The 15,612-nt window shown below is 53.7% G+C and overlaps 1 protein-coding gene across 1 annotated transcript in view; it reads left to right on the plus strand.

Annotated features, from left to right (window-relative positions):
• LMX1A (LIM homeobox transcription factor 1 alpha) overlaps positions 1-14,878 on the plus strand; it is a 42,271-nt gene extending 27,393 nt beyond the window's left edge. The window contains exons 3-8 of the mRNA XM_033516539.1: positions 6,894-7,126; positions 11,725-11,894; positions 12,035-12,112; positions 12,218-12,287; positions 12,401-12,574; positions 13,185-14,878. Coding sequence (XP_033372430.1) covers positions 6,894-7,126; positions 11,725-11,894; positions 12,035-12,112; positions 12,218-12,287; positions 12,401-12,574; positions 13,185-13,345 — 886 coding nt within the window. The 3' untranslated portion in view covers positions 13,346-14,878. The remainder of the gene's footprint in view (positions 1-6,893; positions 7,127-11,724; positions 11,895-12,034; positions 12,113-12,217; positions 12,288-12,400; positions 12,575-13,184) is intronic.
• The last annotated feature ends 734 nt before the right edge of the window (positions 14,879-15,612 follow it).

Below are 15,612 nucleotides of genomic sequence, written 5' to 3' on the forward strand. Positions count from 1 at the left end.
CCCACGGTGGTACAGCACGTCAAAAAACCAGCGTGTGTGTAAAATCCCCAAGGGGGTAGGAAAGCCAGCCTGCAGGAGGTTTTAGCCAGGATATCTTTTTCTTGGAAAACAAACAAAAAAAAAAACCCAAAAAACCAGAATAGTTTTCAAGATCTTCACATTTTTATCCACCAAATGAATGACACGAGCAGGGTTTCCTTCTCTCCTGGTTATTCCTGCCCCTCTCACAAAGCCAGCCAAATCGGGGTGGTGGCGGCAGCAATGGCACATCCTCTTGCTCCTGGTGACTTCGCTTTTCCATCATTTGCCTCTCCATTAATCTCAGTACAAACAAAGGCTCTGAAGAGACAAGCTGAAAAGCTCCTGGGGGTACGTTTAAATCAGTCCTTTCTAATAATGTCTGTCGACCTCTCTCTGGAAGCACTGCTCCCCAAGGAAAGGACATGGAGCTGCAGCAGCGTGCTGAAATATGGTGGGGTGTAATTAATTCTGACCTCTGGCTCCCGCTCACTCACTCTCAATATTAAATTTGACTAGTGATATTGTGGTTTTTCAATTATCCTTGTTTTCTTGGGGGCATGGGGAGGGGAGGGGGGGGTTGAGGGGGGTCGCTGCTCAAAATTCAGCTTGGTGGGAGATGCATGGTTTGGATGCAGAGCTGCTGGGCTGTGGGCTGCATGGGATTGATCCTTGGGTTGGCTTCACTGGGATGGCATTTGGGCTCAGATGTGGTATTGTGTGTGCCTCTCCCACTCCTACCTGCGTCCCTCCTGCCTCCAAAACGTGCTGCTCCATCGGTGCTGGCACCAAACTCCCTGTCTGATGCTGTTATTGAGGGTGGGGGGACACAAAAAAAGAACAGACCTTCAGGGAAATGGGGAGAAAAAGCAGCATTTTGGTCTTGGCCTTTTGGCCTTGCCCAGGAGATCACTTTCTGGCCACTCCTGCAGTTGAGCAGAGGGTTTTTATCAGGCTCCTGGAGTGGGGACAGAGCCATCAGCTGCTGGAGGATCTTGTTGGTGAAAGTCTTCTTAGTGTGCCCTTGATCAGCAATGGAGCAACACAAAACAGCCTGGGAAGATATGCACTTGCTCGACCTTTTTCCTTGGGCTCAGGGAAGGGTTGCTGGTGTGTTTTGGCAGCGGCTGCTGGCTGGGAAGGCTTCGTTTGTCTGTTTACTTAACCCCATCATTGTAGCGGTGCCCCTGCGTGTCACGCCGTGGTCTCTGGAGGGTCCAGGAGGTGTTAAGTGACCACTTTTGGACCCCATCCAGGAGTCAGGGGCGAAGGTGCCCTTTCCTGGGAAAGCTTGGATAGTTCCCATGTAGCAGGAGGAGGGATGAACAGCCCAGCATCAGCCCCCTCTCCTCTGTTCCCCCTGCTTTCCCTCTCTGCCACCAGCTCCCCAGCCTGCTCCTCATCACCCCTGTCCTCTGTGTGGGACCAGGGTGGGGACATGGGGCCTGCTCAGGTACCTGCAGCAGAGCAGGAGCTCCCTCAGGGATGCATGGACCCCATAATTTAACCTCTTCAAAGCCTCTGGGTCCCCAGCTGGGGCTGCCCCCTCCTCTACACCTCACCATCCCCATGGTGGCTCTGCCTTTGAGAGCAAGCTGTGCTTATTGGCATCCTCTGCCACGAGGGGCTCTCCGAGAATGCATGGCACAGTGGGATGCTGGATGGGGTAGAACCACTGGGTTAGGGCCCTGGGAGAGCTGGGTTAGGTGAAGAAAGGCCAAAAATGGGACTCTCAGGCTTCACCTCCCTTCCTCGCTCTCCTCAAAGCATACAGCCACCAGCCAAGTGCTCAGGGGTGAATGTGCCAGAGGCCAGATCTTGGCTTTTTGGACTCTCTGCTCCCTGTTGGCAGCAGCAGCTCAGCTGAACCCCGGGCAGGTCGCACCCCAGGGCCATGGGGGCGAGCTCTCATCAGCCCCTGGGGTGAAATAAGCCCATTTCAGCCCGGTTGCCATGTCCCCTCAAAGTGTTGGAAGACGCATTCAGGCAGCAGGAATGAGAAGGGCTTGAGTTTGGGGGGGGGAGGGAGGGAGGAGAAGGGAAATTAAAGGAGGAAAAAAAAAAATAAAAAAAAAGGAAAACGCCACTTGCTGCAGAGCGAGTGAATTCTCCAATAAACCTGAATCTGCTGAGAATACATTTTACAAACATGCAGCGAAGTTGGCTGCTTTTGTTTGGGCGTTTGTTAAGCATTAACTAAAGAATGCCATGGTCCAGCCTGCTCGGTGTGAAACCTAATTCTCCCCCTTTCTGGAGCCATGGCATGGAGTGCTCAATTTTTTTCTCTCTGTAGGACTGCAGCCTTCTGGTACTCCAGCCAAAAAACACTCATATTTTAGCAAGCTTAGCCCCGGCCCCGTTGCCAGGCAGTAAAGCGAACACTTGTCCGCCTCGGGGTGGGGGGGGAAGGGAGCTGGGAGACGGGGAAGGGTCAGGAGAAGAGCCCCGGGGAAAACATCCTTCCTCTGTCCCACTGGAGAGCTCCCTGAGGGCTTGGGGTGCACAGGGAGGGGAGTGAGGGTGGCTGCTGGTGCTTTCCTCCATCAGCTTGGGAGCCTGGAGACACAGAGTGGGTTTGGAGGTGTTTGGGATGGTTGGTGCGCAGTTGCCCTCTGGGTTGTGCTTCCCATCCCCAGGATGTGCCAGCCCTGCTCTCCACAGCTCCGAGATGGGCTCAGCTCTTTCCCAGCCGCTCCCAGGGTCTCAGCACCCCTCCTGCCAGGGCCAAGGGTCCACGTGGTGCCCCGTGGCTGGCAGCTGGGGGATACCCTCACTTTCACCATCTCCATTCCTGCTTGGCCATGGTCCATGGCCTCTGCCTCCTCCTTTGGCTCCACGAGGGCCGGAGCAGGGACAGGGTGAGCCCAGCAGCAACAGGGCAGTGGCTCATTCCCAAGCCACGGGTGCAGGGTTGACAGCAAGTGGCATTTCTTCCACTTCCAGCCTCTTGAGGCCCCGGTGCTGATGATGCAGCGAGTGAGAAGATGACCAAGTTCCGAGACAGCTCAATCTGGCACCCTGTGGCTCATTGCTGGCACTCACCACCGGCCTCCTCCCGCCAACCTTGGGCCCTTGGCTCATCCCCACGCCAGGCTCATGGCCCTGGTGGCATTCATCACTTGGAGATGGCTCTGAGTGGCCAGGCTGGAGCTCCCAGCACCTCCAGACGTGTTCCCCAGGGTCTGCCATGATCCCACGGGGTGGGCTGTGCACGCTTCTGCACAGGTGTATCGGAAAACCCCGCATCCCTGCGGATGGTGCCAGCGTGGGATCACCAGGGGCTGCCCCTCTCACCACATCCCTGGTGCTTGGCAGGGAGGGAAGCAGAGCCTCCTCACCTTCCCTGCCGCCCCAACCCAAAGCGATTGAGATTTGTCCGTCATGATTTAATATCGGCGCCCCGGGAGCCTCGGCGGGGCCGCGTTTGTATGCGGGGCACGCAGACAGACAGCAGCCGGGAAGCACCCGTCAATCACGGCCCCTTTCAGCCTGCCACCTCCAAAGAAAGGGGGAAAGAGGCGGTGGAGGCTCCGCTGGGAAAGCATGGGACACGGGATGCAGCATCCCAGAGGTGGCTTTGGCCGTGTGTCGATGTTTTTTTGGGTTTTGGTGATGCTGCGTGGATGGGGAACACCAAAGGAGAGGTCTGGGATGCTTTGCTGGGCAATAGGAATGGCATGGAGAGGTGGGACTCCTTTTGGAAATGCCCAGATGTTTTGCTTCAAGATTTTCTTGAAAGCCACCACCAGCCCCTTTTGGCCTCAAAACTGCAGATTGTCGTTCCAAAAGAGACCTAAACTTAAAAGGCAAATTAATCAAAACAAGAGCAGGAATATTTTAAAGATCAGACACAAAAGGCTATGTGTGGTGATAGAAATTGCTCACATCACTACCTTTTGGTTCCAGCTCCTCCCAAAGTCGAGTGTGTTGGTTTTATTTACAAATACTCACTGTCAGTGCTTCAATGAGGTGTTTATTGAGCTGCTGATGGCAGCCTGGTTCTCCATCAAGCATCCCAGTGCTGTCTGGTGCCCTGAGCACTTCCCACCTGGCTGAACAAATCCAGTGCTGCCACTCAGGCCTGGCTTAGATTTGGGACCACAGGTTATGGAGGGGGGGAAAAAAACCCTACTGAGAACCTAAAGCACTCCTAAGATGCCATGAGTGAAGCAGGAGAGAGCTGGGCATGGAGCTGAAGGTCCCAGAGATCTCGCCAGATCCAGGCTGTTGTATCTCAGGCTAAAATGTTAAATTAATTCTTAGACCTGGTGCTGCAAGAAAATTTTCCTTCAGCCCCATCTCAGGCTGAGCAGGGGAGTTCCAGCTGGGTTATCTGTGCCCTGTGTGGGGCTGTCCCCAAAGGGCAGCATCCATGTGTGGGGCTATCCCTGTGTGGGGTTATCCATGTGTGGAATTATCTATATGAGGGGTTATCCATGCAATATCCATGTTATTCCCTGGTCCCTGCAGAGTGGCTGCTACAGTCTGGGTCTCAAGGGTGTTGGGATTCCAACAAGACCCTTTGCACTCTCTCCATTACTACCTGTAATTTTTCTGCCTGTGACCTTTTAGTGCCTGAGGTCTCCGTTTATTGTGTGTTTATGAGGAGCTCTTTATGGTTTCATACTGTGGAAGAGGTTTTATGTGGATTTCTCTGCAGCTCCCATTGCCCAGGGACGGGGGAGTCCTGCAGTGGGCAGTGAAAGACACCTGGACTGAACAGCATTGGAAATAAAATCGTTTATTCAGCCACCTAAGAATGGCTTTAAGTGTCTGATATCAGGCAGCCATTTACCTAAATCTCACACCTTCCTGCTGTGCAGCACGCTTTGGGCTTGGAAACATCCACTGCTGGCTTGGTGCTGCTGTGCCTGGTTGGCAAAAGGTTTGTGGCTCTCTGATGAGTGACACAAATTTTGGGCACACTTATTCCTGGATGTCTGTAATGTAATACCTTATCAATATTTTATTACTGAGAGCAGTTGGTAATCCCAACAGGTAGGGCTTAAACATCATTTAAACAGGATGAGAATGTGCTGCCAGACGAATACAAATAGCCTCCACTTTGACATAAAAAAGACATAATTAAAGATGAAGCGACTACAGAAATATTAACGCCAGCCAGTGTACGCTGGAGCTGGAACAAGAAAAAAAAATGACCCTTCAGAAGGGATGCTTTCAAGGGAATACACATCCCTCTCTTCCCAGGGCATTCTTAGGGATGCTGGAAATACATCTTAGGGACAGACAGCTGTCGGCAAACTCGGGGAATTAAAGCTGAATGTAGAGAAATAAAAGCTACTAATGGCAATGCGTGGAATTATAAACTCCCTAACCTCTACATTTTATTTGGTGGTTTCTCACTTTCTGTGGTGACGACAGCGTTTTATAAAAGCTTTATAACACCCCTTTCCTTCTTCTTTGGGAATGCCACCTTTTGCTGAGCGTGGCCTGGATTTGGCTGGCATGGGGGAGAGTGTTGCACCAGACCCTTGTGCTTGCCAATGCTTTTTTGGGGGAAACCTGGGAGGGAGCAGGCGCTTTTTCAAGCAATCCCCATTTTCTGATGGTTTTCCCATGAGGGTTTTGCATATATCTGGTCCTCTGCTTGTCAGAACGGGGCTGATTCAGCACATTTCCTTCCTATCTGGGTTTTTGTAACAGCCATAAGAAATAAAAAAAGGATTGAAAGCTCGGAGGTAACCTCTGCAGGATGTGTGCTGACTTTTGACTTCTCTTTCTGGGCCAAAGTCACCAAGACAGGGGAATAATAATGTCCAGTTCCCACAGATATTTCGGACGAGACTGGGTAAACAGTGGGTTTTTTTTCCTACACTGTGTCCAAGCCAAGAAGTCAAATATCTGGGTGTGGCAAAGAGGTTCTGGTTTGATACCTTCAAACCTCTCTCTTGGTGATCCCATTTACTGAAAATATCTGGCCCTAAGGTTAATTCCAGCTGCCTCCAAAGTGCTCTGAAGCCAACACTGGTCCTGCCACCTCTGCTCTCCTCACCTCAGTTTCCCCCAGCTGTAAATCATTGATCAGTAGGGACGTTTAAACTCAGAAAAGCTCTGTTCCAACCTAAACTGTTATTGCTGTTGTTATTATTATTATTGGCTTTTAAGTCTAAAGCCAGAGTCTTGAAACCTGGGAATGGTTTAATTAGGGATGCCTCAAACGCTGTCACATCAATGTCAAGGAACAAGCTGAGCTTTTCCTTTTCCTTTTGACGCGTCAAGTCTTCAGTCTGGCACTGGCCTTAACCCCAGGGATGCTGTCTTGGAGATTTTTATGATATATTAGACATTCCTGATGGGTTTGCAGGTGGGGATGGGGTGACCCAGGCCAGAGGCATGGGGTGGTTTGTGGGTGAGGGAGGGTGGGGATACTCTCTGTGGGTGCTTGTGGAGAGGCACAGACGAGCTCCCTGACCCCACTGCTGTCTCCAGGATCTCCTTGGGTCCAGGCATGAGCTGGAGGGAGGTGAGATGTGGAGCTGGCTTGATGAAACCCGTGTGGAAGTGGTGCTGTCTGGTGGTGCTGGCAGTACCTGGGCTGTTGGGTTTGGTACCTTTTTTTTTTGTTCACCTGGAGCATCTGTGATGTTGGGCTCTTCATCACTTGGCCATATTCATAGCCAGCACCTGGTAAGCCCCAAAACTGCTAAAGCTGACCCAAAAGCAGCATCCCCCCATCGGCACCGGGCGAGCGCACGCGTCCGCCGTCCCCGCACCGTTGTCTTTGGCCCCTCAACTCAACCCCACACCCCACACGGGAGATGCCCGTGGCCCATCTCCCCTCCGTGGGGTGCCCCATCCCTTGTCCCAGCACCCGTGGGATGTCACAGCGGGCTGTCCCCTTGCTTGTCCCGCAGGCTGTTCGCGGTGAAGTGCGCGGGCTGCCTGGAGGCCGTGGCGCCCAGCGAGCTGGTGATGCGCGCCCAGAAGAGCGTCTACCACCTGCACTGCTTCTGCTGCTGCGTCTGTGAGCGGCGCCTGCAGAAGGGCGACGAGTTCGTGCTGAAGGAGGGGCAGCTCCTCTGTAAGGGCGACTACGAGAAGGAGCGGGAGCTGCTGAGCTTGGTGAGCCCGGCTCTGTCGGATTCTGGTAAGGGGCCGCCCGCGCCCGGCGTCTCCCTGGCTGGTGCCGCTCCCAGGCCTCTGGAGGGGTCTGGAGGTGAGGTTTGGGCTCGCTGCCCTGAACTTCTGCCCTTTGGTGTGAGGGGATAAGCTCTGTAAGCACCATTGGATCCTCCAGCTGGTGGTGAGGGATTGAGCAGTGAGATCAGCAGTGAGGGGCTGCGGGGCTGGAGGATGCTCTGTGGACCATCCCACCCCATAAGGGATCGTTCCTGTAGGGGTTTGTGCTCCTGGCCTTGTCCAAGGGGCGTGCAGCTTCCCCGGGTGTGGGAGGGAGAGCTGGCCACTGACTACCTCGGGCTAAACCTGTGTCCCACCCCTGTGCCTCACTGTCCCTGCCTGGGGCTCTGGAGAGGCTGAGAACAAGGAGTGAGCTGCTTCTGCTGTAGTCACCCCTTTTAAGAGCAAGGGGAAACTGAGGCACGGAGCTGAAACACGAGCCGGCGGCAGGGAGTCTGCAAACCTCGTGTCCCCAGCAGCTTCTGAGGCTTCTGATGGCCAGAACCAGCCTGCTGACCCATCATGGGGACACTGTGGGGACACTGCAGGGCGCTGCAGGAGAGGTGACACTGGCTGGAATCCTGCTCCAACCAGGGTGTCACAGCCAGGTTAGGCTGCCCAGAGCATCAGACCAGCATTAAAATAATCTATCTGCAGTCAATGCAAATTAAACCCAAATGTTTCCCAGGAAGACAAATTTAGTAAGAAATCCCAGCACTGGGGACTGGGAGGGTGGAAATGATCTGATGATCTGCTAGCCAAAATCCTCCTGATAACACCAGCCCCACAGAGCCCTGCTCCTCACCAGTCTCTCAATTCCCCTTAAAATCCCTCACTGGGGAAAAATCTGCTTTATGGAGGGAAAGGATTTACCTTTGAAATTCTCTGGAAAGGGCTGCCAGCAGCTCTGGGGAGGAGGGGTGGGCAAGTGGAGCTGCCTTTTCCCTGCTGGAGCAAAGTATTGGATTTAAAAACAGTAGAAATCAGGATCAGGAGTGTGTTGTTAAAGTGTGAAGCCTGGACACAACAAAGCCCAGTGCTCTCTGTCACTGGAGTGCTGTAGCTGGGAGAAGATTTGTGAAGGGGTGGGGATGGCTTCTGTAGAAGATACGGAGCAAAACTTGCCCAAAGCCTGTATTTCTCTTTAATATTGTGCTCCTCTGCAGCGAAAGCCCATCAGTCCTGCAGCGCTGCCTGTGTGGGTTCTGTGTGAGCTCTGCAACCCTGCTTGCTCAGGACAAAAAAAGTCCTTTGCAATTAACAGTGGGGATGTTTAAAAATGAGAGTGAGCCCACGGGAGGAGGTGGCTGGGGGGAGCTGGTGAATGATGGTGCAGCGCTGGAGGAGCTGGAGAGGCAGGAGTGCAGGAGGATCCAGCACTCCGGGGCTGCCTCTTCCCTTAGCCCTGGGAAAGTCCTTAACTGATTGAAGAATTGCTATTTTTTTTCCCTCTGGGATATGGAAACCCTTTTCAGTTCAAATAGGAACCAATGAGGAGATGTCACGCAGAAGAGAAAGCAGATCAGCCACAATGGTTTGGGTTTGTTCCTAGTGGGGGAAAAGGGCAGTTGGGGAAAGGTTGGGGAGCTGTTCCTCCCCATCAGCCCGTGGTCCAGCCCTGCTGCCAGCAGCTCCGGCCAAACCAAGAGCTTCAGCTTAGCAAAAACCTCCAGGGGAAAGACTTATTTTGGTGGAAACTCCAGCTGAGACCTGAGGGATGTGAAGGGCCAGTGTGGGAGTCAAAAGGGCAAGGCAACCCCTTGGCTGATCAGAAACCTAACCCAAAGCCCCTGACATGGCCTGGCAGCCTCTGACTGGGGGGTCCCAGCCCTTCTCCCTTTCCATCTCCCCACAGACCCCATAGCTTGGCCCCACCACCATCCCTGGCTGCTTTTGGTGGCTGCCAGGTTTGTCTTGGGACGTTGCATGGCTCTGGGGACAATGACACATCCAGGTACCCATCCCCTGTGGATGCCCAGTGTGTGGTGGCTTCTCCCCATCCTCCTGCATCCCCCAGACCCCACTGCCCCCACACCAGAGCAGCATCCCCTCTCCATCACCACCACCAGCAGCATGTGATGAGCTCGTCCAGCCTCTCCCCTGTCCCCCCCTGGCTGCTTTGAAGCCCCCCACCCTCTCTCCCTCCCTCCCCCACACACCAAGGGCCACTTTATGAGAAAGCGCAGATAAAAAGCGAGCCATATGTTGTCTGTAATCTCCCAAACCCTCGCTTCAATTACTGCCTCCCCCGAGCCTCCGCCGCCCAGCCTAAGTAAACAAGCCCCTCTGAAAGAGGACCCTGCTTTCCAATTAAAAGCGTCCTAACGTTTCTCCTCTCCCTAAATCCTCCTGAGCGAGGAATGTCCTGGCCCCGGCGGCGGGATGTGGGCTCGCCAGGTCGGAGCGAGGGCACGCTGCACAATATCCATCGCCCCAGCCCCTTCCCAGGTGACGTCAGGGGCAGCCCCAGACACTCATTAATTTCTCCCCCCTCCTCAGTGGGGAAAGGCTTGAAAGGGAGAGTTAATTAAAAGTAATACCCCGCCAAATCCGGCTTCACTTTTCCTTCTTTCCCTTTGACACTGGGAGGGATTTGGGGAGCAGGTGTTGGCGGGGGGAGGGCTTGGAGAGGCTGCTCTGAGCGGGTTTTCCCCCCTTGGAGTGGGTTTTGAGCATCGTGGACTCGATGGAGCCCATCAGCTCTGCCATGCTGAGCTCTGCCCCTCCTGGGCTGGAGGGGAGAGGGGTGCTGACCTCACCCTTGGGTGCAAACGGGTTTGGGCACCAGTTGACGTTCCTTCTCCCATGACTTGTAAAAATCTCTACCTTTCCATCAAAATTAAACTCCTTCAGCATTCAGGAAAGCCAGCAGCTTGGCAGAACAGGGACCTGGCACTGAGGAGGCAGCAGCAGCATCAGCAGCCACTGCTCTTATCCCCATCAGAGGCCCCACAGCTTGGGCCTCCCCTCTCTGGGGTTCTGAGATGCCGGAGGGTGGCATCCCTCGGGCTGGGACATGCAAGGAAACTGCAGTTTGTCTTCCCTGTTGGTGTGGGAATGTCATGGATGTGCTGAGAGGGGAGCTCGAGCAGCAGCAAGGCTCTGATTCCCAGATTTCTGATTCCCAGGGGACAGACCCAGCTTCTGGCTGTTTGGGGACTGCCAGCATGAAGAGCTCTCCCTGTCCCATCCCTCCCAGGGAATGTCCATCCCTTCCCCTATCAGGGAAGATCCCTGTGTTGGCTGGAACCCAGGAGAGAGCCCAGTAGTGTGGAGAGCAGAGGTAACTGGTGCCTGAGAGCATTCTTGCTGCTCCACGGGGATCTTTGCCTCCCCTCGCCCTGGAGATCTGCTCCAGTCTTTCCTCACTCCCACCTGGGTTGGACAGGAACCTTTCTGGTGTGTATGATCCATGTTTAGCTCTTGCCATGGGGTTGGAGCTGGCCTGTTTTCACCCTGAGCCAGGCTCACACTCCCTGGTCCATCCCCATCTCCCAGAGCCACGGCAGCCCTGGCGTGGACTTGGTTCAAGCACAGCCTTGCCTCCGTATCAAACCAGCACCTCCATTATCATTCCCAAGTGAACAGTGCAGGAACTTGCTGGAAAAGGCTGTGATTTATAGCTAGCCAGAGGGAAGGTGCTGTCAAACCTGCATCACAGCAGTGGTGAGCAAGCAAGGTCATCAGCAGTAAATGAAGAAGAGGCATTGTCCACTTCCCACCCAAAAGCTCCGTGCTTGAGTGGTGGAGAGCAGCAGGGAGATGCATCCCAGTGCCTGGGAATGCAGTGGAGCAGCACATCACAGTGAATACCTGAGGGGTGAAGGCTGGAAGACCCTGGCTTTCTGTCCAGGGAGATTTAAAACTCCACAGAAAGAAGGGAATAACAGGCAGGAAGGTGCTGCTTTCTATGTATGAATACAAGTCTGCTCTAAATGGGGTTGTCCTCCATGGTAGGGGAGGTCAGAGGGTGTTTGTGAGGGGTCTCAGAGCATCCCTGCTCACCCTGACCTCCCCCAGCCTGCTCTGCCTGGGCAGAGGGACCCAATCTCTGTCTCCAACTGGGCTGTCCAGGGGCACACACTGGTCCTTGATGACTTCTGGTCCCTCACGTGGATGTGACCTGTGTGTCTGTGTCCAGATGTGCCCCCAGCTGTGGCCTGGCTGGAAATTCCTGTGAAGCAGGCAGAGATCTGGCTCTGGTGGAGGGAAAATCAGCTGTCCCAGGGTTTCACACTGCAGCTGCTCACACTGTTGGGGAAAAGAAGAACCCAAAAGCACATCTGCTGGCTGAGCAGTCAGCAGTAGCTCTCCCCCACACCCCACTCTCTGAGCTGCCATAGGGCAGCCAGTCCCAAACCTCAGCTTGTCCCACATACTCGGAACAAGATCCCCACCAACACCAGCTTGTTTTAAATCTCTCAGATTATTTTGACTCCCACATACTCAGAACAAGATCCCCACCAACACCAGCTTGTTTTAAATCTCTGGGATTATTTTGACCGTGCTGGAGATGGCGTGTGCCGCCTGTTGTCTGTAAAGGACCTGCTTTTTTGTCATCCTTAGGCAAAAGTGATGATGAGGACAGCATCTGCAAGTTGGGCCAGGCCTCGGGGAAGGGCACTGAGGATGGGAAGGATCACAAACGGCCCAAGAGGCCACGAACCATCCTGACCACGCAGCAGCGGAGAGCATTCAAGGCATCATTTGAGGTCTCCTCCAAGCCCTGCAGAAAGGTATGGGGAGAAGGGCCCCAGCTGCCTCCAGCTCTTGGGGATGTCCTGGGTGCTGAGCATGGACTTGGCCTGGCTGATCTGACCCTTCCTAAAGTGCCCCTGACAAGCTGAGTGAGCTGAGAGTCACTCTTCTCCCCCAGGTGCGGGAGACGCTGGCAGCAGAGACGGGGCTGAGCGTCCGTGTGGTGCAGGTCTGGTTCCAGAACCAGCGAGCCAAGGTGGGTACAAGGGGTGCCAGCATCCATGGCTGGGGCTCCCTCCCTCCTGGCTTTGGCCAGGGGGATGATTTCATCCTGGTTTTTTTTCCCTTTCTTCTCTCCCAGATGAAGAAGCTCGCCAGGAGGCAGCAGCAGCAGCAGCAGGACCAGCAAAACACACAGCGCCTGAGCTCAGGTACAACAATTTGGTTTTCCCTATTTCCCAGCCCTCTCCAGGCTTCCCAGCGGAGCTCAGCCACCCAAAAAGCAGCAGCCATGGCTTGACCTTACCTTGATCTTATCTTGCAGCCCAGACAAACGGCGGGGGCGGCAGCACAGGGCTGGAGGGGATGCTGAACCCTTACACGGCTCTGCCCCCGCCCCAGCAGCTGCTGGGCATGGAGCAGAGTGTCTACGGCTCCGACCCTTTCCGGCAAGGGCTCACCCCGCCCCAGATGCCTGGAGACCACATGCACCCCTATGGTAGGGCTCTGGGGATGGCCTCTTGGCCTCCTCTCCTTCAAAGAGATGCTGGGTTGTGGTGGGGTCTCATCACCCCTAAATACTTCATGCTACTGATGCCTGTTTTGGGCTTAGTTAGAAATAGAGGGCAAAGTTAAAAGGATAAAAGGGGATATATTTAATGAAGGGCCTTCAAGTACATTAAGGGGAGATGAAGCCTTTTGGCAATACCCAAAATGGATGGTCATGAGTTTTTTTGACAATTGTTAAGTTTGGTCCATTTGCATATGAGGGGTTAATTCTCCAATTACAGCTTCAGGTAATGAAGTAATTTACCCCCAGTTTGTTCCTCCCCAATTCACTTTTGCTGATACTTTTCAGGGCCTGAAGCAGTAGGGTGTTCTTGAGTCTCAGGCCTAAAGGAATTGTTCTGTCTGACCAAAATGTGGAGACAGGAGCTGACACTTTCCATGGAGTTTAGAGTCATGCACCAGTGCAGTACAGGATCTGAAAAATAGTAAAGCTAAAATCCTAAGGCATCACTGCAAAAGCTGAGGGTACCAGGCACTGTCAAGGTGCTGGAGGAGGAAGCAGGCTCTGATCTCCTTCTGTCCCTTCCTTGCTTCCCAAGGTGCCGAGCCCCTCTTCCACGACCTGGACAGCGACGATACCTCACTGAGCAACCTGGGGGACTGCTTCCTGGGCACAGCAGACGCAGGGCCGCTCCAGGCACGAGTGGGAAACCCCATCGACCACCTGTACTCCATGCAGAACTCCTACTTCACCTCCTGAGCGCAGCGTGGTCCCCCCAGGAGGGGCCGCAGAGCTCCCCGGGGCTGGGAGGGAGGGGAGTGATGCTGCTGGGACGCCGTCAAATAATGTTGTAGCTTGGGATTCCCAAGGAGCGAGTTAAGTTATGGGTTGCATAGTTTCATGTTTCTCTTAGGAGCCTAGGATTAGGGACAGGAGTGGTTTTTGCAGCTGGCTGGTGGATTTTCAAATTTCAAAGGGGGAGACAAAAATTTCTCACTGCGGCAGGGGGAAGGGGGATTCTCCCGTAGGAGCATCCCAGCGCTGAATCCCACCTTTAGGAAGAGCAAACTGCCAGTCCTCATGGAGAAAACTGCAGCATCTGCTGGCCTTTGAAATTTGGAAGGCTGACAACACTTTGGGGAAGCACGAGGGGAAAACGTCGCCGCAGGGGTTTGTTTTTTTTCCCCTCTTCTCTTCCCTCAACCAGTTTGAGTGCCCGCTGCTTAAACGTAGGGACTTTTAAGATAGATGTTCCCATGCGAATATAGAAAGCTAGAAACCCCTACCATTGCCCCTGTTCCTGAGGATGGGGCTGTGTGTGTGGATGTGTGTGTGTGTGGGCACGCACGCGTGTTGCGTGCAGAGCCGTGTGGCCGGGAGTGTTGCGCTGCACGGCCACGCCCGCCAGATTGTATCAACAAAAAAAAAAAAAAAAAAAGTTTATTTCTAAGTCTATCAGAAATTTACTGTACAGCAAAAGTAACTTTATTTTCAGTGTGAACCATATTTAAGGAAAATACTCAATGCACTTAAGTTATAAGAGGAAATAATTTTACTTTTTATAAACGTTATGTTTAGGTTGCAAAAGCCCAGTGGCAGGGAAGGGACATCAGTTCATTTCAGGCGACAGGTTTGGGTTTTGGGGTTGGTTATTTTTGGTGTTCTCAGGTTGCCCCACTGGCTTCGAGGTGCAGTTGAAGCACAGAGCGGAGCTGGGTCCAGAAACCTGCTTTATGCCAGCAGATTGATGGGGGCAGCGTGGTGGCCAGGTCCTGTCCCCACTGCTGGACGTGTCCAGGAGGTCAGTGTGGGGTGGACATGCTGGACATCCCAGCCCACCAGGGCTCAGCCATGCTTCTACACCTGTGACCCCATCCCATGTCCCCAAATCTGGGTGCTAGGCCGGTGTGAGCTGGTGTCCTGGCACCGGGAAACGCTGCAGCCCAAGGAAGCAGAAAGGAGGGACAGCCCTGCCTTTCCCACCCCGCGCTCAGCTTCGTCCCTGCCAGAACTCTGGGAACCTGGGGAAAGTTCTCCTTGGGGTCGAGCCTCCAGCTGGCCCTCACCTCATCCCCACTCTCGTTTTCATGCGTTGTGTCCTTTTGTGCTGCTGTTCACGAGCGATGTAAGCGACAACCCGTAGAGACGTGCAAGTGACTGTGAGGCTCAAAACACTGGCTCGTCGCCACTGTCCGGTCTGACACTGAATGTAGCAGGGTCTGGAGGTGGCTGATTTTCTGACAGCACTGTCAGAAATCACGCACCAAGATGAAATTAAAAAGACAAAAAAAAAAACCCATAAGTAAATAAGAAAATAATCTCTGTTGAAGAAACAAAAAAAAAAAAAAAAAAGGAAAAAAAAAAAAGCCTGGTGTTTTCTTGCGTGGTTGTGTCCTCTTGACTGGGAGAGGGAAAGGTTTGAGTCATCTCTGATGGCAGCAAGGTCTTGTCAGAAGTTTTTTGCTTGATGGGTTTTCCATATCAAATGTTCACAGAATCGCAGACCCCATCATTGTCTGGGTTGGAAGGGACTTTAAAGACCATCCAGTTCCAGCCTCCTGCCATGGGCAGGGACACCTTCCAGTAGCCCAGGTTGCTCCAAACCCCATCCAACCTTGCCTTGAACACTTCCAGGGGTGGGGTATCCACAGCCTCTCTGGGCAGCCTGTGCTGGGGTCCCATCATATTCTGTGGTCTGGGACTAAAGTGGCCCTTGGAGTGTCCTCTGTGGCCAACAGGCAGAGGTTGGTGGGTCTGGAAGGTGAGACAGCTGTCTCTGGCTCCCACCCACAGTGGCAAAGAAGGGCTTCCTGGGGGTCTTCACCAAGCTCTCACCTGGAGTAGCCCTTCATGAGCCCCAGCCCTCCATATCAGGACCACGAGCAACTCCATGCTAGGACTGCCTTAAAGCTATGTGCAGGTGTTTCCCAAAAGGAATTGCTCTTACCACAGCTCCCAGACACAGAGAGGTTCCATGAATATGCCAGCAAGTGGGGATCCACAGCTCCTTTTCTGAGTTGTTCAAG

The sequence above is a fragment of the Parus major genome, chromosome 8, assembly GCF_001522545.3.
Source record: "Parus major isolate Abel chromosome 8, Parus_major1.1, whole genome shotgun sequence".
Taxonomy (NCBI): Eukaryota; Metazoa; Chordata; class Aves; order Passeriformes; family Paridae; genus Parus; species Parus major.